General features: G+C 37.6%; 1 protein-coding gene across 1 annotated transcript in view; it reads left to right on the top strand.

The window, feature by feature from the left end:
* The window catches only part of LOC149548262 (Nucleic acid-binding, OB-fold-like protein), a 130,512-nt gene extending 104,597 nt beyond the window's left edge, over positions 1 to 25,915 (top strand). The window contains exons 11-12 of the mRNA XM_089792323.1: positions 4,516 to 4,579; positions 25,271 to 25,915. Coding sequence (XP_089648449.1) covers positions 4,516 to 4,579; positions 25,271 to 25,375 — 169 coding nt within the window. The 3' untranslated portion in view covers positions 25,376 to 25,915. The remainder of the gene's footprint in view (positions 1 to 4,515; positions 4,580 to 25,270) is intronic.
* The last annotated feature ends 389 nt before the right edge of the window (positions 25,916 to 26,304 follow it).

Below are 26,304 nucleotides of genomic sequence, written 5' to 3'. Positions count from 1 at the left end.
AGGACTGAGCGGACTTTTGAGGTAGGTGATATGGTATATTTGATGCTGTTGCCTTACTGCTAGTCCACTCTCAAGAAGAGTGGTGCCAAAAAACTTAAGCCACGTTATTATGGGCCTTTTAGGGTGATCAGGAGAGTTGGAGAGGTGGCTTACGAGTTGGATTTGTCGACAGAGAGTAGAGTCCATAATATTTTTCATGTGTCATGTCTCAAAAAGGCATTAGGACACCAGATTGTTCCTTCTACAGTGCTTCCACCCTTGGACGATGAGGGGAAATTGGTTTTAGTACCAGAGGCTATCATTGAGTTCAGGGAGAGAAATTTGAGGAGACGTACTATTCGGGAGCACTTGGTGAAGTGGAAGTACCTGCGAATAGAGGTTGCCACTTGGGAGAGTGAAGAAATTTTGTAGCATCCAGAGTTGAGATTGTTTGGGGACAAGCAATTTCAAGAGGGACGGACTGTAATGTCCCCATCTTTTTAGCATCTCAGTGGAGTTCTTAGCCTTTACATTCTCCGAAGGCTAAGTGGAGAAACAAGGATAAATTGATTAAATTAATTTCTTATAAAGTCATTAAATAAATTAAAAGTAAAAGGCGACTTTATATTTAATTAATTTAATTTTCTAGAAGCACAATTAGTTATTGTATTGGAAATGGGGAAGCTTCTAGAGAGTGCAATTAAATAATATTTTATTTCCTTCTAGAAGGGTGAAGGAAAAGAATAAATAGAGGCGAGAGCTTCATTGATAAGCATCTGATTATTGCCAATTTCATTTGATATAAACTTGGGAGAAGAAATTAAGAGTTTTTGATTTCAGTCAGCCATCGGAGAGCATCAATTATTCAGTGTTGCAACCAAATGAGGTGGTGAAATATCCATTGAATTTGGCATTCAGGAGAGCTTCATTTTGGAGTTCTATTTGTGCTAAAATTGGAGAATACATTTATTGCTGGCTACTACAGTGCCACACTATAGTACCCGCATTATAGTATTTATGCTTGATTCCGATTGCAAATTTCATCTCCATCCATGGGCATCACTATTATCTGGTTCCTCTTGCAATTATTAGTAGTTTGCATTGTAATCGTAGGCATATAATTTTGCTGTTGTAAGCGATAACTCAGTATCAAATTTGGCATTTCTGTAGTCATTATTGTAAGCCCATTTGTCTTGGCAAATTCATAGCAACATTGTACATGGGAATGAATTCAAATAAGGAGATATATGTTCATACCATTTGTTTGACGAAATGTCCATCTTATAGCATATCTGATCAGCGTAATAGTGGTATGCCAATTGTTTGTCAAAATGTCAGTGGGCTGTAGGTATGCATTCCATATCTAGTTTCCATGTATATGCATTGAAAATACCAGAAAGAACTGCACTTGCATATTACCTCATTGTAAGAGGTATTGTAATATCATTTGCAAACATTCTAAATTTCTTAGCATCATTCAAACTATATTAAATGATCTGGAACACAAAAAAATCAGAAAAGAGAAAAGCAGCACACGAGTGTTTGACAATATTCCTTGAGCTAAAATCAGTCAGTTTGGGCGAGGGATATTACAAACTGCATTGCAAGGTTTGAGAATGACAATATTAATTCAAAGGTTAACAGTCTGAGCAAAAGGACCCAATTTCAATAGACACAGAGAGAGTCTGTGGTGTTTAACCTAGATGATGAATCTATGGAAGACCATTTGGGTTTCCTCGGGGTAGCCTGGGAAGCTTTCAGTGTTTTAACAGAGTTGACTACCAATTAAGTGTCTGCTGTTGTGTTTTTGCTGGGAATCTGCAGCTGTTGCAGTTTTTTGTTGTGATTTCTGCTTTTTGCTCCATCCCTCATCTAGTTTGGTGTCTTTTTGTTCTTCTGTTCGTACTGAAGAGCACAATGTTATATGTTGGAAGGGGGTGGGGTGTGTGTGGGGGAACTTCTAGAGTTTTTAGGTTTCTTTTGTTCTTGCAAGGTAAAAACCCATAGTCTTAAACCTCTGTTCATTGTCCACTGGATTTGGTTTATGTTTTATTGGTGTTCTCCTGCTTCATGTAGCTGGCCATTTAAGTTGAGACTTATGCCCTTTAAAACATTAAGTTTACTGGCCCCATTTCCTAGTGATCCCATGCTTCCCGTTGAACCTTCTCCTTGTGTTTTTAAGGGTTATCGAGTTGGCATATTGTTGTAGATCAGCTCCTGTGAGTGATTGCGCTTGTGCGAAAGATCATCTTTGACCAAACTGCTCACTCTGCACTCACACAATTTATGTAACTGACATATTTGTTGTGCAGGTTCCAATAGATAAATGCTTGTCATTATTTGTGCTGAGGTCAAAAAGTGCTTTACCTTGCAGCTGTGCAACAACACGTAGGGGAATATTTTAAGGTTTTAACCGTTGACTGTTTCATATGAAATCAGTTGCTGAGAATGATTGCATTTGTGAGCATGATCAAAAAGCACCTAAAGATGCAAGGTGCACAATCACACATGGCTAAAGTACAAAGAAACTAAAAGTTTATCGGCTCCAATAGCATCTACAGGCAATTAACATTCCATCACTTCGAAGAGGATCAAGGGTTAGGATTTACTGTGTGTTTGCACAAGATCAAAATTTCCCAGAACTTACAAGGTCCGCACTTGCGCATAAGGCTAGTCAATGGTCAAGCTAATTCCCTTGCAAAGCTGTATCTTGTGCACTAATGAACAAGCTGACCCCACTGAAAAGTGCTTTTTGAGCTAGAGCATAGGTGCCCGCATGGGCAAATATGATTGGTTGCACAATTGCACAAATACCAAGGTGGGACCTGTTGTAGATGTTAATGTTATAATTTGGTCAGATAAATTAAACTATATGTATGAGATCTATTATACACACACACACACACACACAAGATTATATGTGTAAGATTGTTATATAATCATGATAATACATTAAGAAAATATTATTTGTGATATATGTTAAAACAATAACTAATGTGAGTTAATATATTAACACGAGACATGTCTCTATAAGAGACATTCCTCTTTATATCTCATATATATTCATTGTAATAGTAACTTGAAAGTTTGAAACACACTGAAACATAATAGTGCTATTACAAGTTATAGCAAATGAAATAACGATCCTACTTTAACAATAGGATGGTGATCATGTGCAATGCTTAAACTCAAACGGGAAAACAGCTAGCCATGCTTGCTGCTCGCTTGTATTCACATTAATGGTGGTTGCTTGCTAATATTAAACTGACTTGTGTCACATTTCTTCACTTAACCAAAGCAAATTTATTCTCTGGACATCTGGAGTGACCAAAAGAATTGTGTAAAGTTTTTTTTTTAAAGCTGCTGCATTGTTTATCCTCTACCAATTAGGGTTCAAGACGCAATTACAGCAGTCATCTGTGATCACTTTCTTATTTGGCTCCCATGTGTACACCCGTACCAGAACCTGTAGTTTAGAGGAGTAATGATAAATGTTGATGGTAGTTACTCTTCTGCCCTCTTCTCACCAATAAGAACAACACTGATTCACCTTTACATTCTCCCCCACTTTTCTTTCATCTCTTTTACAATTGCTGCACTATTTTTTGATGGTAGTTTACCCATGAATTGGAGCATCGATTTAAAGGCAGACATTAGGATTTTAATTTTAAAACAAATTAAAATTAAATAATCAAACATCTAACCATTCTTGGCTGTCATGGGCATGGTGGAACATCCTTAGGACATTTCAGTTGGAGACTATTCATTTCAGGGTTGTTTTGGACCCTTTGAGAGTTCCAGGGAAGGCACAACGATGGTTCTTGGCATCCCCATGAATCTACGGAGTTCTTTAAATTTAATTTAAATGATGAGACCATGACCATAAAGTGGTTATTAGTTTCCCATCCTTATGATTTATCTGCATTCTGCCAAGTTTTGGACTGTATGGACGGTCAGATAATTTCAAGATGTATAGGGAGCCTTCCAAATTTTGATGGATAGGTGGGGAGTGGCCTCAAAGCTTATAATAATGAGACATCAGGTTAAAGAACTTAAGGGTACATCTCTCCTAGTATAAGAAAACTATAACTTTTATATTATATCCTACAATTTTTCAAGTAAATAAAATGTGCATTCAGCTAGCAATTATAAAATTAAAAACACAGAGAGGTAAGTTGTGTCTCTTTTAGTAAATCAAAATAAAAAATTCAAGGTTGCATCATGCGGTATTGAGATTAAAAAGACTAGTGAGTTTGCCATTGCATTGATAATATGTTTGCAACTGCTTTGGATGCAAATGAATGCTCCTTTTGGGATGCCATTGAAACCTTGTTGGGGAAGATATGCTTAAATAAATTGATACAGTTGTCTTATTCATGCATTCATCCCCTACTCGGGTGTCTATTCAAGTTTTCATTCTCTGTTACTTATCTTGAATTTAAATTTTCTATTTTTCAGTTTTCAATACAAGGCAATTGATATAATGAATTTTGGTTTATGTTTTTTGACTATTATTCTTGTAATATATCTAAATAGGCATGAAGGAAAGCCAGAGGAAGTCTTGAATCCGAAGAAGAAGCAGTTGGAAAAGATCACACCAGTAAGTACACTGATCTTTCAAAACGGTGATATTTAACACTTTCTGATCAGCTAAATTTAACACTATGCTCTCATCGCACCAGCAAACCAAGCAAGTTATCAATTCGTTTTGGTTACTATTGCTTAATATCTTATATGGATTAGCCAGAGCATGTTCCTGTCTACATTGGTATCTCACTGCCTCTCAACTGTACTATAAGCTATAGATGGTATCATTTATCTACAGTCCATAATAAAAAATAAACCCTGCTTTTTACCCCAAAACTTGCATATATGACTTAAAGCTATCAAGCATAGTCGTATATATCCTCTCATTCAAGTAGTTCAATTTTTAAATAACCTTGTCAAAATTAAATAATTTGAAAAGAGACACTGAGAGATCTAGTTTTTCAATGGCTCTTCAGACAAATGACAGCAATAGTCTTCTAGTGTTTTTGTTAACCATCTACCCAACAGTTATATTCTGATGAAACAATTGACATATTAACAAGGTTAACCCAAGTTTATGTGATGGGGATGGGGGTTTAAGGGACACTGATTTTGTGGGCGACAAGGGGTTGTCAAAGAGTACAGCTATACAAAATATTGGGAAATTTTAAATGTTCATATGAAAACATGGATAAAGTATGCATATGTATATTTTCTAGCTTTGACATATAACATTTGTGTTTAGAATTCGTTGTCAGTACTCATTATGCATCTAGAATTAAAGAATTTCAGCACTCATTGTCAATATGCATGTGATATAAAAAATAATAACATACAAAATGATCAAAGGCTGTACAGCTGCCATATAGTTTTATTTTCAATTGTGGTATGGAATTACGAAAAAACAGAAGTACACTGCTGCTCCTAGTTTGCATCTTCTAACACTGCATTAAAATTAGAGTCCTTATCTAAGTCATTGTCGCTGTCATGGTCCACAACATCCAATGAAGTCCCAACCAATCCCTCTGATCTCTCCTCCTCATCAACTTGGACAATGTCTTCAGCATTAACATCTCATTGTAAAATTAGATTTTGCTAGTGCTTTGGAGTCTAATGATTGTGAAGTTGAAGAGCGCTATGCACAGCCACTAGCTTCTGCGTCCATCTAGAGGTAAGTCTATTCTTCTTTATGGAGTGAATAAACCCATATGTGGACCGATTCCACTTTACAATCAAGGAATTGACAACTTATGCAAGGAGGCGAGTGATAACCACCTTCATTTGTGGTGTATCCCTTCTATGCCATGTTCGTTATCAAATATGGTTGGTTAGAGCTAATAAATAATATAGTTCTATTCAACCTTGCTTGGGGTTTACTCAATGTTGGACCAGAAAGATTTGTGAAGTCAAGGAATGATGTGCAAAGTATTGAATCTTATTCCCTTGGATACGTCTTTTCTTGGCCAGCATTTGGAGGTACCGTTCCAATCCCTTGGTGCATACTATTTGAGATTTAGAGCAAAGGCTTCCATGTGAAGTGGGGTGTTTGTTGTGTTCCACCTATGCATCGCAATGGGCCTAATATGATGCTTATATAACCTCAAAGTAGGATCCTTTGCCAAAATTGATTGCTTTATCTTCCCAAGCATGTTGTCAAATGCTTCACATATCTCTACAAGACAAGGAGAGTGTGCATTCACATATTGAATGACATCTGCAATAGGCGAGATAAAAGAGCAAAAGTATCTGCAAAACGCAAACAAAAAGATTCAAAAGAACTAATTAACATGTAAGAAACTTCAAAAGTTGGAAGGTTGCACAATAAAAGTAAAATATTTAAATTAGAAATTCAATATGAAAATTAACAAAATCTAATATTTAATTTTTAATAAAATCAGTACTGTTCTACCTTATAGCGGCCCACCAATTGTCATCAAGGATCCTTTGTTTGATGAATTGTCTCTGAGTGGAGCTTGAATTGGACCATCTAGTCTATTCCAAATTCACCAACATCAATTGTAGAGGTTAATGCACCTCAAGCGTCTTGTCACAGGGCTAGGTTTTTACCTCGTGTGGCATTGGTGATCTCCCCAAGTTGGGACGATCTCGGACTACACCTGTCTCCAAAGTTCCAAGCTCAACACCTCCACACACCCTGGTCAACACAAACAGAATATATAACTTGCACAGCGGAATGATTCGACACAGTTCTAAACACAATATTTTGGGGCAAACAAGTAGCTTTATTGATTTCAACAAATGGCTCCTGGCCCGGTCTACATCAATCTCAACTATGTCTTTGATCACTACTTGAGTATTTCCCAAGCACTCTATACAAGTTCCCAACCCTAGATATGCATCCACTCTTTGAACACTGGCACACACCTCATGCACCTCACCTCGCTGGCTATAGCTCTTCATGTAGACTCCACACCCTATGTCGTTGGAACTTGCCGAAGCGACTGTGGCTCAGATTGAACCTGATCGACTTACACGGATAAGACCCAGGCCCCCTCCCTAAACGAGAACTCCAAGTCACTTTGGAGTCTACATTGCTCACCAATTTTGCCAACACTACATTGCTCTGTTCCCTCTGGTCTGCACTCCTGAACTCCTTGCTTGCTGAATGCTATTGTGTGCCTCCTTGGATTTCTCCACCATGACACTTCGTCTTGTGAACAAAAGAAATCATTGTAGAACGTTCATCTTTGAACGGTTGGGTTACTCTTATTCACCCATATTAGCTACTGGGACAAGGGTAACTCCACAATAGAAATTAGTCATGCCTCAGACAACTCCTTAAGAAACATTTCTTATGCCCAGGAGCAACCCTTCCCCTTATGCGAATCATCCATCCCTTGCAGCCTCCCCCACTCTAAAACAGGCGACGTCCTCGACATCGACAACACTGACCATATAGTGCCGCAAAGGTACCCAACGCCATGCTGGCTGTTTAAAGAGGTAGGGTGGAGTCCCTATTCAAGAACTCCAAGACCTTGTCTTCATATTTCCACATGTTCTCAGCTCATTCCCAAGTTGCTTCCGCCCTGGTCTGGCCTTGCCAATGAACTAAGAATTCCTTTCACTTTTTGTTACCATATCCTTGATCTCTAACAAAAATCACCCCTTCCACCTCCAAACCCTATTCGTCCTTGATAAACGTTGTTCTGTGAGTTGGGATGTTCCTACTGTCGTCCTCCTTATCAGGATGATATGGACAGAGTTGGCTGATATGGAACACATTGTGAACTCTCATTTGGGTTGGCAATTTTGGCTTGTATGCCACCTTCCTGATCTTTTCAACCATTGAGAATGGCCCATCGAATCGACAACACAGTGTTGTACTCAATCCTTTTGGTGGTTTGAACTGAATTGGATCCATCTTCAAAAAGACCCTGTCACCAACTTTGAACTCCACATTGCTCCTCTCTGAGTCTACATAGTGCTTCATTCTTTCTGTAGCCTTAACCAAGTTATGCCTAGCAAGATCAACTTGGTCATGCCACTCTTGCAACCTTTTCTTGGCTTTTGGATATTCTCCCATATATCCACTCTAACACTGTATGAGGAGTCAGCGGTTGCTGGCCTATTGCCAACTCAAATGGTGAGAACTGACTCGGTGCACTCTTCTGCATGTTGTAGCTAAATTGAGTTGAGTCCAATAGCCTTGGCCAATTGGATTGGTTCGACCAAACAAAGTGCCTTAGATAGTCTAATAGAATCCCATTGATCCTTTTAGTTTGTCCATCTGTCTCTGTGTGATGATTCGTTGACATGAGTAACCTTTTCCCAATCAGTTTGAACAATTCTTTCCAGAAATTGCTGGTAAAGTGGGCATCCTGATCACTTATGATACTACCTCTTTAAACATCTAGCGTGGCATTGGGTACCTCTGCGGCGCTGTATGGTCAATTTTGCTGGCGTCAAGGACGTTGCCTATTTTAGAGTGGGGGAGGATGTAAGGGGTGGATGATTTGCATAAGGGGAAGGGCTGCTCTTGGGTATAAGAAATGTTTTTTAAGGAGTTGTCCGAAGCATAGCTGATTTCTATTGCGGAGTTAGCCTCATCCCATTAGCTAATATGGGTGAATAAGAGTAACCCAACTGTTCAAAGATGAACATTCTACAATGATTGCTTTTGTTTATAAGGTGAAGTGTCATGGTGGAGAAATCCAAGGAGGCACACCACAACATTTAACAAGCAAGGAGTTCAGGAGTGCAGAGCAGAGTGAAGAGAGCAGTGTAGTGTTAGTAGAAGTGGTGAGCAGTGTAGAGTGACTTGGAGTCCCCATTTAGGGAGGGGGCCTGGGTCTTATTCATGTAAGTTGATCGGGTTCAATTTGAGCCAGGTTTGCCTCAGGAAGTTCCAACGACACAGGGTGTTGGGGGTGTGGAGTCTACGTGCAAAACTACAACCAGGGAGGTGAGGTGCATGAGGTGTGTTCTGGTGTTCAAAGAGTGGATGCATATCTAAGGGTGGGAACTTGTATAGAGTGCTTGGGAAGTACTCAGGTAGTGATCAACGACATAGTTGAGATTGATGTAGACTGGGCTAGGGGCCATTTGTTGAAATCAATAAAGCTACTTGTTTGCCCCAAAATACTGTGTTCAGAATTATGTTGAATCATTCTGTTGTGCAATTTTATATTGTGTTTGTGCTGACTAGGGTGTGTGCAATGTCCTACCTCATAGCGGCCCACCAATTGTCATCAAGGATCTTTTGTTTGATGAATTGTCTTCAAGTGGAGCTTGCATTGGACCATCTAGTCTCTTCCGAACATCAATTGTAGAGGTTAATGCACCTCAAGCATCCTTTTGAACAAGATGGAGTGGGATACCTGGGATACCTATGGCATATTCAACAAAAGGAAAAAGCAATATAAGGATTAGTGTAACTATTTTACAATTATATTGAGAGCAAAATAAGATGAATTAAGTGGCATACCTTGTCTAAACAAGTTTGAGGAACTCCTTTTGAAATGTTTTGAAGAGAGTAAGGTGTGAAGGTTGTAAAGGAACATTTGAATTTTTCTAGCTTCCCCCACCACTTGTTTAACCTAATCTCTAAGTTACGTGTTTAAATTTGGATTCGGTTGTTGGTATGAGCACCCAATATGTGGATACGTGATCTTTTTTTTTTTGTTGGTGTGGGGGGGTGTTTGGGTGGTGATGCGTTCGGGTGCATCTTTATATATGTTATGAATTTATATTTATACAAAAAAGTTAAGGAAATATATAGAATTAAAACATTTGATAGTATGATAATCCATCATTGATCAATGCCGGATGCCAAAGACAAATATTAAATGCCAACTGATAGTTCACAAATATACAAATAAGCCATATCATATATATCTATGTCCACGATTCCGATGAAAATCAGAAAATCATTTAATTACAAAATATAGTTGATTTTCACTTTAGTTGCTATAAGTTGCAGATGATTTCAACCTGAAGCGGTTCTATTCACTCTAGATGCACCATGTGAAGGGATGTAATCATCATCATCATAAGCTGTAGTGAGTTTAGTGGTATCGTCAACAATTGCATCCAAGTTGGCACATTCAAGGGCTACATCCCGAAGCTTCTCTGCCCTATCCTTGTAGTGTTCCTCCTTACATGATATAGGATGCAAGTTGGAATGAATACAAACCAAGTCTTCAGCTGTTTATGAACCCAATTGGTTACACTTTACTGAGTGGATAGAGGAGTATGTACTCCAATTCCACTCAGCGGTAGAAGAACTTGCAACTTGGATAGTTTTCACAAAATAAAAAATAAAAAATGCAAAGTCAATTAAAGAATGTTAAGTACTAAATTGTAGAATCGAAGTGGTTAAAAAAAAAAAGAAAACCAAAAAAGACTTACTTGTGAGAGGATCTTGATTGCAGGAGTGTAATGTTCCCTTTATCTAGCTCATTATTTTCTGATGCGTCATTAGCCCTTTTCACCATGGTTGCATGGGCTAACCAAGACTTTAATTGGATTAGGCAAGATTTGGCCTAGGCACGTTCAATTTCAGGCCAATCAGAGTGATTTAATAGAGTTTCCAGGATTTTTACTATTTATAATAAAAAGGATTCCACATTTGTGGCATTTTCAGTATTGGACTTGGGGTGGTTCGCTGAGACCTTCCCAATGAGCTATTACACATGTTTTTTCCAAGTTCAATTGGTTATTAATTTTAATGCCAAAGGTTTCAATATTTATTTAATAAAGTTAAGGCACATATTAATAAGTCACTTAATTATAAAAAAGGACCTTTTATTCTCCTAAGTGGAAAAAAGACATTTTAAATAAAAGAATAAAAGATGAAGAGGCAAGAAAGTGAAGCTGAAGAGTCATAGCATTGGGCATTAAAAGCAGAAAGCTGGAGTTATTTCAGCATGTTTGGTTATTGTTTGGATTTCAGATTTCATCTTGGAAGAATTGGAAGCTCAACTTCAACTAGCTTGAGGACAGAAACCCTCAAGCCAGAAGATAGCGGACGAAAACCCATTGTCCGTGGGAGAAGTCCTTTCAGGTGTCTCACTTGTGCTTGCACTTCATTTCAAATTCTCCAAATCCGACTGTTATTATTTGTTGTTTACTATTGGAGCCAAATGTTATTTTTCTGTAAAATTGATTGTGATATTTATTTTGGGTGAACATTTCATGGCTGGTATTTTATATTTACTGCTGAAAGTGGAATGAAATAGTAATTTGCGAGACTGTTATTTGCTGATATTATACTCGTTAAATCTGAAAGTTTTTGCATGAACTATCTGTTCACTTTTCTGAGAATTGTGTTTGAGAAATCAGGGTAAATTTCCAAGCAGGATATTACAAAGAGGCTGGACGCACCCAATTTTCTTAGTGTGGATGTACCACTGTGTGATAGCTTTCATATCGTATTGATCATTAAGAGCCATTGAAGTATGGCTTCTTCTCGAGGAAAACATGCCAACTACTTTCCTAACTTCTTTCTCCACTTCTTCATCTTGGAAGAGTCTAGTAAATGCCCAGTTGTACCCATTAGCAACTTCTTCATCTCTATATGGTGCTAATCTCCTTGGCATCGAAAGTACTTTCTTGCCACAATACCTCGGAGATAGGGCATATGCAAGGAGGTGCAATGGGTTGATCATCTTTTCCCAACGATGATGAATGATTGATTTGAACTTATTGCATAAGGATTCACATTCTATGGGGTCATTCTCATGTTTTTGTGTTGCTGATTTTACTTTCTCTACCATTGTGTCCATACCATCGTAGACATCCCCAAAACAAGGTGCATTGTGTATCAGCAGAGTGGAGTACATTCATGAATGTTCAGTGAATTCCAATACATACTACCCACAAGCCCACAATTGTCATCCAAGACTAATGTCTTGACCTTTTGGGCAATCTTTGAATGCAAAGCCTTCAATACACCTCATTGGTTGCAAATGAGCATTTTACTCAATGCCCTTCACACCTTCAACAATCATCTCTTAACAATAGTATGAGATGGAAATCAGGTTTTAACAATACATTAATAAGAATATCAGTATGCAAATAGCACATTAAAAAATTAAAAAAACAATAAGCAAATCTATATTCAAATTGATAAGTGGAAATGACATAAATAAAATAAAATAAACAAAATAAATAAAATAAGTAAAATAAAATAAATAAAATAAACTTAGTATTTACCTTCAACAACTATAATCTCAAAAAAGATTTGAGATTCTGAATATTGATTGTGACATTTGATGGTTCATCACAAACATCTGGATCTCTTCGCCTTCTTGTATATAAGTTTGACCCACTTTATTTGAGTCCCAATTGTTGCATTACTAGGTTGAAGGGAGTGTATGGTGTATGGTATCCAAAAAATATACTCATATGTTGCCTCAACCAAATCACTTTCACCTCTACAAATTTTTGCATTGTCTGTGATTACTTGAACTACATTCTCATTACACACCATCTTTATAGACTCAATGAGAATTCTGGAAATGAATTGTGTATCTTTCACTTACCCTTCATGATCAACTACCCTAAAAAATATTTTTCTTTGGGGGGACACTGTGTTGGTTGACAGTTTGTCTTCCTTGAATTTGGTTTATACATTGACTCTTAAAGTACCCAATGTAGTGGAAGATTAAGCTGAAACCAACACAATCGGTCAATTTAGGTATTCTATTCAAGGACCCCTGAATTGAAAGGTACAACCCCCTTATATGCAAATATTTGCAATGAATAATTTTACTAGAGAGCAGAAGAGGATCTAACTAGATTGCCCAATACTTCAGGGAATCTGGGTGGATTTCTAATGTTAACCCACAACCTCCACGACCATGAATGTATATGGGTCACTTTTGAAGCTCATCTAACTTCAAGGACCCCTGAATTGAAAGGTACAACTCCCTTATATGCAAATATTTGCAATGAATAATTTTTTCGTGCATCGTGGATCAATGAATTGTAGGGGTATGCTCTTAACTAGAGAGCAGAAGAGGATCTAACTAGATTGCCCAATACTTCAGGGAATCTGGGTGGATTTCTAATGTTAACCCACAACCTCCACGACCATGAATGTATATGGGTCACTTTTGAAGCTCATCTAACTCCTAACATGCAATCCAAACCATCAACTGAATGCAAATGAAACTACGCAAGCTTAACTACTGATGCACGCTGCATAAGAAGTTTAAATATGATCAACTAAGCAATTCGCAGATTATCCAAATTGCTAAGATTCCACAACAATGGATTGCTTCTCACTCAATAACTCACATCAACCATATCCCACAACTTCTCACACATCAATGAAAACGCTCATGAAACTAATTTGCATAGCACAAAGGAAATGGAATAATACTGTAAATGATAGTAAGACTACACAAAACCACTATAAGGAAAGCAATCACACTAAGTTTATTTTCAAACCCTAAGCTTTCATTAACAACACAATTCATTCCAGAGCATTATACAAGACTAAGCTATGCTAACATGAACAACAACATTAAAATGTAGACGCAGATTCTCACACAATAGTCAAAGCTATAGGGGTTTGTCCACACCAAAACTTGTCGATCTTATTTACTCCTTCAAAAGTTACATTTATAGGCCCTTAGATTTTAGCCAGTTACATTTCATGATTACAATACAGAGCATCTATGAGCAAATGTATCTAAAAATAGGATTCACTAGTCAGTCATCTGTTACAAAGCTTATGCCTACGAGGAGAATGATAGGTTTGGCTACAAAATCAGAAAGAGAGAGAGAGGGGGGGGGGGGGGTTGCGACACTTGTCACATATTGCAGTAGATTCATTCTGGGAATAATGCAACACCTCCAACAAAGCATCAATTCTTCTTTGGAGTTATAGCTTTAGTTCTATGTGCCTTCGTAGCACCAGTTACATTCTTCAGCTCCTTGACACTTGGGATAAGGATGTTGACAGGTCTGACGACCCAATGATCATGCATTTTTGTCAATTCTTCAACTATGGAGACCTTTGATTGGAGCTTCTCTGCTGCACGCTTGAGGATGCAATCAACTGCTGCAAGTTCCAGAATTTTTGCCACTTGGAAATTTGCTGGATTAGTCTTCATTCACTTAATGTCTACCAGCTGGTTATTTCTAGTGACATATGATTCAGTATGTAGAACCTTCAAATACTCAAATATTTTGTCCATAACTCTCTTTACTGAATCATAGACACACTTCAATTCTTCTTCTGACTTTACTAAGTTCTCAACTTTAAATTCTACGGATTGCTTTCAATGAAGCAATTGTTCTTGACTCGACTTAAGGATTCCATGTGTCACAACAACATTAGTCTTCATATCAATGATCTCTTGTAATAGGGCCAGTTGCTCTATTAAGCTTGCTGATTCCTTCCTCATTGAGGTTTGGTGACTTAGCACTGCCTCTCTCAATTTATCTATGTCTAAAAACAAATTTCCAAGGTTCAGTATGAGAGGGAGACCTTGGGTCTTCAATTCTTCAATCCAGGCACGACTAAATTAACCAAATTGCCTCTCTTGTTGTAACTTAGTCAATAGATTTTTGTTTTCCTCTGCACTTGGGTCAAAAGTACTAACAAATGTATCACCAAGTGCTGCTCTAATATAATCCATTAATTCTTTGTTTGAGGCTTTCATTACCTCTTTCTCTGTCCTTAATTCCTCTAACCTGTCTTCAATCTTCACATTTGTTGATTTCTAGATGTTGACCATAGAATCGTGTACTAGAATACCTATATCAACAGTTCTGATTTGAAAATCATTTGGAGTTAACTCATGAAACCTACCCTCCTTCTGAGGTTCTACAATCTCCACAAGCATGTGTCCAGTAGTTACATCAGTTGATAGTGTTGCCAGGCTCTTCTGTTTCTTTGCCTTCTTCGACATTGGCCAGGGCTGAGTTACTTGTGCAATTAGATCTTTAGATGTAGCACTTTCTTCAGATCTCCTCTTCTTTCTATCAATAGTCTCTTCCCACCAAGATTAAGTTGAAAAGACATCGAGTGCAGATTTGAGGGATGATGGATCAAAGAGCTTTCTTGCAACTGAGAGTATCACCTTGCCCTGGCTAGCAAATGGAAGGGCAATTGTCTTACCTTGCTTAGACGCTTCTTGCTCTTGACCATCCAAAGGATTGTTGTCACAAGCAAGACTGATAATTGGCACTGGGGAGGAAACCACTACTGTTGATTTCTCCTTTTGCTTCTCTTTATCTTTCTTTGCATCTTCATCTCCAACTTTTTTGGTATTTGGCAGAGATCCTCCTTCATAGATTGGAGGGACTTAAATGTTCTTCGCAGGAGGTCGGTCTGCTCCTTCGCTAACAGATTGTGCTGGTCCAGTTGATGTTGATGTTGTTGCAGTAGTGGAAGTGGCTGCTGATGGTGACTGGGCTGTTCCAGATGCTACTTCATCGGCTGAACTTGTGGCTCTAGTTCTCTTTTTCCTTGCTCTGGTCCATTCTACCCATTTGTTTGTCCTCTTAATGATGCCATCCATCAAGACTTCCATTGTATCAATCACAGGACCATCAGGCGGAAGTGACACTATGGGAGTGTCCTTGATCTTGTCATAGGTAGTGGGCCTCATGTAGGAATCATCATCTGTGATATCACTAACATAAACATTATCATTATACAATTTAATCTCATCAATTGTCAATCTAGACCAATATTTCTCTCTGGTTTAGTATTCATTATGACATTTGGCCCAATAGTCTTCTATAAGTGGGACATGCCTATGAGCATAATCAAGCTTAAGATGATCTTTCACAAAGCTAACAGGATCATATTGGAGCCTTATAACTTCATAATCTATCCGTTTAGTTCTATTCTTGAAGGCCTTGACTAAATTCCGGGCATTAGACCTAGAGGCACAAGAATAGGGCCCTATTACAATTGGAAAAGAAATGCTGGCTATCTTCTTCACATTAGAGCATAAGGTGTTAACCTTTAATATCTATCTACATAATTCAACAAGTATGACCTTATCTTCTAGATACCTGGGGAGTCTCTTTGGAAATCCATTGAATGCAGCAATTCTAATGTAGGAGAAAGATGAAAATTAAATGACAGAATATCCGAACTGGCTTACTGTGGATATGGCTTCAGGTGAAAACCTCCATTTAGGGCATCCTTGTAATTCCCGACATTACCTCATGGTAAATGCATTGTTCACCTTAACATATTCCTCAAAGCTCTTCTCCAGTTGCAAAGATGGATAGAATTCATACACCTTGGTATTCTCATTGAAATCTTCAATACAAGGAAAATCAAGCCATAGATGATGCATGGTATGGCATATATCAGATAGGAAGACATGTAGAATTGTTTAAATGCCCTTGCTGAATTAAGCCATGAGGCAAGCTCATCATAGATTATTAGAGCCCAGTCAATTTGTAATTCATCAGCACAAATGGCTTGAACCAAGAAAAAGTGGTGCTCTATGAAATCCAGGACCTCCTCCTTTCCTTTTAATCTTAACAACAAAGCCAAGATATCCACAATTTCTATAGTGACACAGGGATGCATCCCCCCCTCCCTTTGCCCCACATTTCAGAGACTTGGACGCACTAGGGATTTGAGGACTCTGTCCCCTTGTTCCCAGCAACGCCACCAGATTCTGCCACCTCCACCAAGGTGGGGGATGTCCCGATGTTGACTAGTTTCTAATTCGACTATTTATGTTCACTGTTCAATGTTCCAATTCAATCCAATTTTCAAGTGTTTACTCTTTTACATTTTTATATTTTATATTGCAATACATCTTTTTCATAACTAGCATTTAAAGTATCATAATGCATATATATACACACCCCCTCCTATCCCATGCCATCCCCTTATTGTCCCCCCACCATCCCCAAATTAAGGCCCTTCTATACCCCTGTTCCAGAAACGTGTCCCCCCATTCGCTAGGGTGGTGTAACTATGACAATTTCCCTCTTCAGATTAGGTCCAAAGAGAGTCTTCGGTATTTTGTTCTTCTTACATCGAGGAGTCTGGAACCATGTGCTTTGTACATCTCTTCTCTGAGTTTTCTTCTCGTTAAACATTGATATAGAGGAGCCAAAATCAATATCACAATATTCCTCCTTCACTAGGATTCCGAAGGCAAAGTGCAACAATTCTCTATTCATTGAAAGCATAATAGATTGATCAGGCAACAAAATATGCTTCGTCTCCGGAGTATACCTTTTGATGCATTCCTTCTCCAATCCTTGTGCTTGCATAGCCATGGGAAACCTGAGAGATTCAACTAATCCGCTCTCTTTTAGCTTCTATGTAATTGGATGGATGGGCTAAGCGTTCAGTCTTATATGTCAATTGCCAAGATCAAAGAATTTTAGAGACCTATCAGCGTAATTCTCAAGTTCACTTTCTAGTCCACCCAGATGATAATAGCTAGCTGATCTGACTGCCATTTGCTTATATTCACACAAAAGGATCAAAGGATTAAGAAATTTGCAGAAAATAGCCATTAAGAAATAAGGAACTTTGTTCAGCTGAAATCCGATCATATAGATTCGGGAATTTGAACATTGGTGCCACATGAACGGAATAACTTGTATCTAACGATATAACAATTGGATTTACATTTAATTAGGTGGATCAACGGCCCTGACAGTGACATTAAGCCTACCCACATGATGGCTTACAAATCCAAACAAATAAACTTACTTTAATCTCTTGGGTAGTGAGATTATTTCCTTTCTGAACCCCTTTATAGTTAAGCTTTCTGAAAGATACTTCTTTTACTAAGGAATTCGAGACATTACTGTGCATTAAAGTCATTGAGCACGGGAAAGGAGGCATTATACTATCTCTCCGCAAGCCTAGCTTTGCTATGGATTTCCTTCGATTTGGGAGCGCATCATGTAGGCTTCCCCTTTAGTACTTGAGAGACTTCATTTGTTTCTTTTCCGCACAAGGCTTTTCTTTCACTTTATCACAATGACTAGGAGAAGCCGCGATGCAACCTTTCCAATTTATATTTGATTGAAACATTTGCTTTGCATGCCCAACTACTCCAACATATGGCATTATATTAGCATCTCTGAAGAATATCCTTCGCATATGAGATGGCACGGCTTCGAAAGTCATCGTCTTCTTAACCTCTGGAATTCAAGCTTTGCGGATACCTCTTCAGGCGGGAAAACACCATGGGAACCTATACTTTCCGGAGGAATCAACAATCAGAAGGGCTTCCATCACTTTGGTTACTTTTCCTTTTGAGCTTTAAGGTGAATTGTTGACTGGATTTACCTCTTTATAACATCAAATCAACCGTAACCTTGAATACTTCTTTTTAATGCTTGGGAAAGATATTTGAAGGATTTTGCTTCTAAAGGAGGAGCAATTGAACAGATGGAACTCTGCTTTGTTGAATGTAATTAAAATTTTGAGTTCGGACTTTTGCTTTGAGAGTTCAATAGCCTGAAATCCATGCTTGCCTCATCATCTCACCATGATCCAACTGAAAATATACCTTCAAATGACTTTATCACTTTGATCTTCGGAATCCAGTCTAATGAAGCTTGCTAGTGACGGAAAGACTACCAAAAGGGCCAAAATCAAGGAAGAATACTTCCTTGGAGATAGGAATTTGTTGTAGAACCAAATATGACTCTCTTCTCATTGAGAAAATGCTAAAAAAAAAACCCACCCAACCTAGATCACCTAAGATCAAAGATGCATGAGAATTGCAAGAATCTCGCATAGAGGTGTAGGTAGGCAACAAAGCAGGTAAATCTCAGAAATATGCAAAAGGGAAAGCCCTTAGGATGTTTGATGAGAAGAGAGTCACTGAGGGGCTGGCTAGTCAAGGACTCAAACACATTTGCATTGAACACTTTAAGCTAGGAGCTTAAAATGTGTAGACTGAAAGTCTGGCAACACACTGCAATAACATTAGTCAATTGACTGTTTCAATTATCTTTCTATCCTTCGGAAATGATAGAAGCACTTGAGTTAATCCAAGAATATCTAATTGGTTGAAAGGAGGTTTCTATTGCATTCTTTCTATAAAACAAGGTGGCATATACCTCTCTAAACCCAAGTATTGTGTCATGAATCCATAATGCAAAATGTAAAATACAAACATATTTTCTTAATCCTATTAATCAATAATTAAGTCCTCAATTATTTAATAAAATCAATATTAATAATATTATTTATCAATCAGTCCGTGACGATAATCAAACTAATTTTAATATTATTAATTCTTATTTAGTAAAATAAGAATCACCAGCAAAAATAAAACTAATCAATATACTTTTACCATTTAGTCCAATTCATAATTAACTTTTATAATATTAACCTTTATATTTAATAATATTATAGCAACTATCTTTATATTTAATTATTAGTATTTTAATAATATAATGATATTTTAAATATTATTAATATTATATCCTTGTTCCTATTAGGAAGTAATTGATAAATATTTGCTTGTTATTAACAGCGATCAGTAGATTAATATATACAAGAAGAATGAACGAAGATCGTAAAGAATAGAAACATTCTATTCTAGCTAATAGAAAACTAACAGTTATCTACAGGCTAACTAAATATTAGAAACATTCTAATATTTACAATAGATTACAAATAGATAACCATTAACTAATAATAAAAGCTATCTATTATCGCAATACCCTCCCTTAATGGTTAATCTATCCACAACACCAAGCTGTCTTCTGAATTTCTTTCTACAACACCAAGCTGTCTACCAATGGGTTTCTTTCTTGGTGGAAGATTAGAAAGGACCCAGGTGTTTTTCTTCAGTTGGTTTTGGTGTTCAGATGTCATGGCCTGTTCTTACTCTGGAATTCCTTTAACCTTGGAATATGTTGAGGCTCAAACACACTATGAATGTTGGCCATGAGAGAAAAGTTAACGGACTCTGTAGGTTTGCTCTTTTTCCTAGCACTTCTCCCATCAACGGGCTCATCATCACAAAGACTAGCAAGTGTCTTAGCCTACCGCTTAGGCCGGAGAGGAGAGTGGCCAACATTAGTATCAGGAGATGCTCTATGATTAGGTTCCTCATCAGAAGAATCTAAATCAAACTCAGGTGAAGCATCTACAAATCTGGGTGATCCTATAGGAGAAGCTAGAGGTGTCTATATAGGGATCTTGGTATAACTGCAGCTGTAGGAGCTAGTGGACCCCTCCCATTAGGTGGACCTAATGGAATCCTAACTCCTAAATCATGAGCCTTCATAGGCTGGTTTGTTGGATCAGGAACAAGACAAAATAAGCATGAATGGTCCTCGCTGCTCATCAAAGACTACATCACGACTGTATAGGAGACGAGTTGTCTCAGTGTTGATGAAGCAACAAGCTTTGTGAAGACTATTGTATCCGGCAAGCATGAATTTTTGACTCTTGGCATTCAACTTGGTGCATGACGCATTAGGGATTCAAACAAAAGCAAGAGAGCCAAAAACCTTTAGGTGATTGATTCTGGGCTTGCGACTTGACCATGCCTCTTGCGGAGTCTTACCTTTGACTGCCAATGTGGGTGACTGGTTCAAAAGATAAATTGTTATGTTAATTGCTTCTTTCGAGAACTTCTTCGGAACATGTCTGTGTTTGAGCATGGATCGAGCCATCTCGGTGATTGTTCTATTCCAACATTTAGCTACACTGTTCTATTGTGGTGTGTGGGTGTGGTTAAGTAGCGTTTGATGCTAGGAGTATCCAAGACGCTAGAGAATTCATTAGAACAAGATCCCCTCCCCTCCCCATTGTTTGACCTAAGAGTAATAATAGATTTCCCATACTCTTTTTCAACTAAAGGTTTAAACTTCTGAAATATAGCAAGTGCATCCAATTCCTTTCTAAGAAAATACATTCACATTTTTATATGGAAAACATCAACAAACAATAGAAAATACTTGGACCCAAGAACAAAAGGAGTGGCCATAGGGCCATAGATATTAGCATGAACAAGCTGAAGTACCTGAGAAGCTCACCATGAATTGCCACTGGTGAAAGGTGTGTGATGTTGCTTCCCAGCTTGGCATGCATCACAAACTCCAAGGTGCGGTGTTTGAATCTTTGGCAATCCGAGGAAAAACTCTTCTTGAGTACGCTGAGAGAGATAATGGACATTCATGTGCCCATACCGTTGATGCCAAAGTGTGTTGATAGAAGACCATCGAGCAACCATGGCTAAGTCTCAAGAATCACTAGAATTAGTAAGTCGGAAAAGACCATGATCATCAAGACCCACTGCAACAATAGACTGTGTCGCCCTATCAGTGATGTACATTGGTGTGAGCTAAAGGTGAGATCCAATCATGGAGTGTTGTAGCAACTAACTTACTGAGAGTAGATTTAGTTCCATCCTTGGAACGTAATACACATTGAGGAAAATGAGATTCCTCCAAGCAAATTGAATCTGAATGTTGCCTTTGCTGTCAATGGTGTACTTTTCTCTGCCACCAAAAATAACACAATCTCAGTAAGGCTGGTAGTCAATGAACCAGTCTCTGTGGTGGGTGAAATGACGAGAGGCACTTGAATCAATGTACCAAACAAAATTATATGTTTTAACAATGTCATAACTTGTTGTTTTAGTGTTTTGTGGGAAAAAAAAAAAAAAAAAAAAGTAGTTTAAATTGCTATAATTTTAAGTGAAAAATCGCTTTTGTCATGTTTTATGGGCGCTAGCATCCAAATGCACTCATGCATAGTTTGCAAACTCTTCGAGTACTCTTAGAGTTTCCGAGTACTCACAAGTTTTTTTGCTAGGAGAGTACTCTCAAGTTTAACTCTCGCATATTTATAGATGTAAAAAAATGTAGGTAAAAATGTTGATGCAGGGAAAACATTGGATTAAATGCATTTTTCACATCATTTTAGTGCTATAAAACTACACATTTTCTCTATTGAAATGTCAATTACTAATTTAATACATTTTGTAATTGTATTCTACAAAAACATATATGTTTATTTAAGAGATTTTAAATTTTAGTACTTTTTGAGTTTGCCGAGTTTTCGCCGAATTTTTGTCAAGTATATGCCGAGTTTTTTCTGAGTTGGAAATTTTGGGCTTGCCGAGTACTCTCCGAGTCCGAGTCTGCAAACTATGCACTCACGAAGCACATGCGCACAGATGTGCATGACTGTGCATCTAGACGCATCCACAGGGCATGGATGCACTTCCTAGGCACATCCAAGTGCGTCTCCCACCTGCATCCGCCTTCAAATGAATCCATATCTGGATGTACAGGTAGAAGGTGAGAATTTGGTATCTTAGCCTGTTCTAGCTTCCCTATGCTTTTCAATGCATGAACACAAAATGGGGTTGAAAAGATTTGCATCTAAGTATCCTCCATGATCAAACCAGCTGATTTGCACACATGTGCTGAACTAGTGAGCACCTGTACAATTATAATGGCTCTTTGCATATTCTTCCATGATTGTTGATGGGTGCTTAAATGGTTTGGTCGCTGTGCACTACCACCCTCAAGTTTCCACAACCTCCTTCCACTTGATTCTCACTACTACTGTCACCCTCAATGGTGCTCATGTTTTTTTGAGATTGAATGCGACTTTAAACTGAAAAAGTGCAAAAATGAGAATGAAAAGAATATTTCATGCTTCAGGCTTGGGAAAAAAATGGATTAAAAAAAAACTGAAGGATGAAGCTTACCCCACTGCTCTAGATTGAACCTCTTTTCCTTCAATCCCTTGCTTTCTGCTCTTCTTTCAATAGCTTGCTTGAAATCCTTGGTACTGGTTCTCTTTTCTCCTTTCATACAAATGTGGAAATGATACAAAATGTCAAACCCAACACCCTTTTGGGCGAGCTGGGAGGTAAGGGCCCACCAAAACATGCTTTGTTTTCCTTTTTTTGAATACTCAAGTGAGTCTGTTTTTAATCAATAAATGATTGCCTCCTGCCGGGGAGAGGCAGCGGCATCCTCAGGATTCTGGGTTGATTTTTGGAAATCCCTGCTAACCTGTGTCATCAAGTGGACGTCCCCAGGCTGTCCCAAACCCAGGGACAGAGATGAGGATTTTAGGTGCAGGGATGCATCTCCATGTAACACGGCATATTAAGCTACAATCCTTTTACGGTTTTAAACGAGGTGACAGTCTATCAATATAAACTTTCAACTGAGGTCTGTGGGACTTTGTGGCTCATTTTCTTTGTTTTTGTTTGCAGTTGATTCACTTATTCATGCCTTTGGTGGACTGTGGGGACTGACTGCGAGATGAGTAGATACCAAATGCTTTCTAATTACAGTAGATCAAGCACATTGAACTAATAATTATCATTTAATACTTTGGATAATAAGGCTCAATCTTTCTTGTCTTGATAAATGCTTATTTATATTGTTTTGGGTTTAATCCTCTTTGTTTCATCTGTTCTTACTGGTTGAGCAGATACACTCTTATTAATATCGTCTCCGTTGTTTATTTTGTCAATTTTATTACTGAATATATTGCTATTCATTTACAAATATTTTTCTCATAGAGCATTAACATGAGAAAGCTCTTGCAAGCATAACCATGAGACTAATATCAGCTCTTCTTTTGAGAAACCACACCATAAATCACCTATGGAGGACCAAGAGACAATTTAGTAATCCACTTATTTAGAAACCACCACCAGATTAGAAGACGAACTATGGAAGACCGAGCGTCACAACTCAGAATTCCATATTAGATGTACCGTTGTGATTTTAACTTGGGTCTCCACATTGAGAACTCAATGCTTTAACCTATTATGCTGAATCCCTTGGATATTTTTAGGCTCCTTTTTGCAAGAAGTCCTATTGTTATTAGCATTATCTCTTTGGAGTTCGTCTTTAATCACACACATTGGATATTGGAATGTTGATGAATGATCGGAACAGATGAGAGTCTACACGACACTGCCATGATTACCATCCATTAGAATTTGTTTATAACAGAGGCCTTGAAGTGTAATTTGAATCTAAATTCCTCCTTTTGGCTGACAGACACATTTACACTTCTTTAGGCGTATAGTCACAATATATATTTATGTTTTAGAGTGTAGACCAACCTTATGAGAATACCCCAGAATGATTTTTTTTGGTTTTTTTTTTGTGAAAGGTACCTGGAGTTAAGGGATCCTGGACCCCAACAAAGGCAAAGCCCAATTCAGATGACTTTTGTACCGATTAAAAAAATTATATAAGATCTGACACAAAATTCATCATGTCCTACAAAGCTCAAAGACAAAAGGGATGCTCATTGACATAAATCTTTTGGCCTGTTTTCCTATTGGTTCATTCTTATGTTGGTTAGAATATGGTTACTTCTTTAAAATATAATGTCTACCATGTGAACTATGCCGCAGCCCTCAATTGACAATACCATATTCCATACTCATACAATTCAGTTGGGTGTACATTTATTGCCTCTATGACACCTTTTTTAAATAAGAAATTTCCTTTTGTACACTGCAATTTAACTATCCAGGTTTGCACTGAAAGAGACAAATAGGATATCCTATGACATGGTTGAACAGTTGCAGAAGATTGTGTATGCCCAAAAGGCTAAGTTGCCAAATTGGGAATGGAATGGGTATGGGTATGTGGGTACGAAATGTTGGTACAACAGAAATTGCTGTAGGGGGCTGGGTATGTTTTTGTATGTTTATATATATATATATGCAGTTAAAAAATAGAGTTAAGAATGTGATGACCTAAACAAAACCATTATAATTTCAAATTTTGAAACATATAAACATATCATTCTAATAAAAATTCAGGTTTCTCTCTTCAGGTTTCTGAGGAGAAAATCTCATGATAAGTAAGTTTAGTGTTCGCGAATCAGCAGTCTAGGTCTTAAAAACATCTGAAAGGTTAAACTAGAATCACTAAACATTTTGGCATTTAAGTTTACAAATCCCAGACGTGTACCTACAGGAGATTTGTTTCAGAATCAGATTCCGGTAGATTTCGTACCTGGAAACGCCCAAAAAAGTCTCACGATTCAGCAACTTAGTGGCAAAAGGTTTAATTGCTAAAGTGAAACTAATTTTGTTTAGATATTGCAATTAATTTTGGTCTTTCTGTAAACTCTATGTAAAAAACACTAATTTTTACCAAGAATACTGTTGTCTTTCCTATTTTAAAAGAAGCAAATTTTGTTACAGATTTTGCTCTACTAAGATAACAGTAATCTAATGTTCCAAAAATTAATATTTCCTGTCATATCAAGTAATGCAGAGAAAAATGTATGCTAAATACTAATATACTTTTATTGACAATAATTTTTCATCTTATGTAGCACCTATTCACTGATGATAACGGTGTGGCAACATACAAGGGAGTGCCATTTATGACATCTGCTGGGCCCTGCTATTCGTCTCTTTCAAATGCAGCAATCAAGTAATAAGACGGTCCATTTCCTGCACAAGTACCTTTAGGTGTAGTATCAGACGGGTTTCAAATCACCATTGTTTGAGATTTATGTATCAGCTGAGTTGAATTTCCTTGAATATACATTTATTCTAAGATAAAGTATATAAGTTCCACTCACCCCTATCATATAATGAATAATATCGAACCAAGCAGCTCTTCAATGACCAGAGGATGGCTGACTTGCATTTTCATTTGTGCATTTGATTTGTTAAGAACCCCCATGCTTGGTAGATGCTTTATTTGGGGGAGTGTAATATATTAAATGATGGATTACATTCTATCAACACACTCAAGGCCTTTTCAAGTCTTATTGATCTTCACCCAACCAGGCAAGATAGACATAGTAATGGTTCTGTTAGAATACAGGATTTCTCTGCCTGGTCATTAAACACATGGCTTCTGTCCCTTAAGTTTTTTGTTTCTATCAAAGTCAACTGTGTTTTGGATAGAAGATACATTTTCTGTAATAGGTGTAGGGTGAGACTAATGCAAAAAATCATTAGAGTTGTCACTGGTGTATGATGGTCTGTCTTCAAGAAGGTCCACATTTATCATATCTATTACAATGTTGTGACAGGAAAGTAACGCTTCATTATGGTTTTCAACAGGCTGACCTCTAATCTATACTGAAATTGCTCATAATTTAGCTCTACACTGGCTACAGCAACTCTACATTATCAATACTGGGACTAAAACATAAAGGAAAATATGGTTCATCCAATTGCATTTACTATTACTGGTCATTGGTCAGATACAGTATAACAAAAGGCGTTCAATGCTTAGAAAGTAGGCGTCAAACTGACCTTTTTGGCTTATGTTGCATCAAACATCTTTATGTCCTTTGAGAGGGAACATTATTAGATACTTGTTTGCCAAATGTTTAGACTGCTGTTAATTTTG

Source organism: Cupressus sempervirens, chromosome 7 (genome assembly GCF_028749045.1).
Source record: "Cupressus sempervirens isolate cs-2001-9-10 chromosome 7, ASM2874904v1, whole genome shotgun sequence".
NCBI lineage: Eukaryota > Viridiplantae > Streptophyta > Pinopsida > Cupressales > Cupressaceae > Cupressus > Cupressus sempervirens.
The sequence above is the reverse complement of the archived record's forward strand: the minus strand, read 5'-3'. Positions and strand labels throughout refer to the sequence as shown.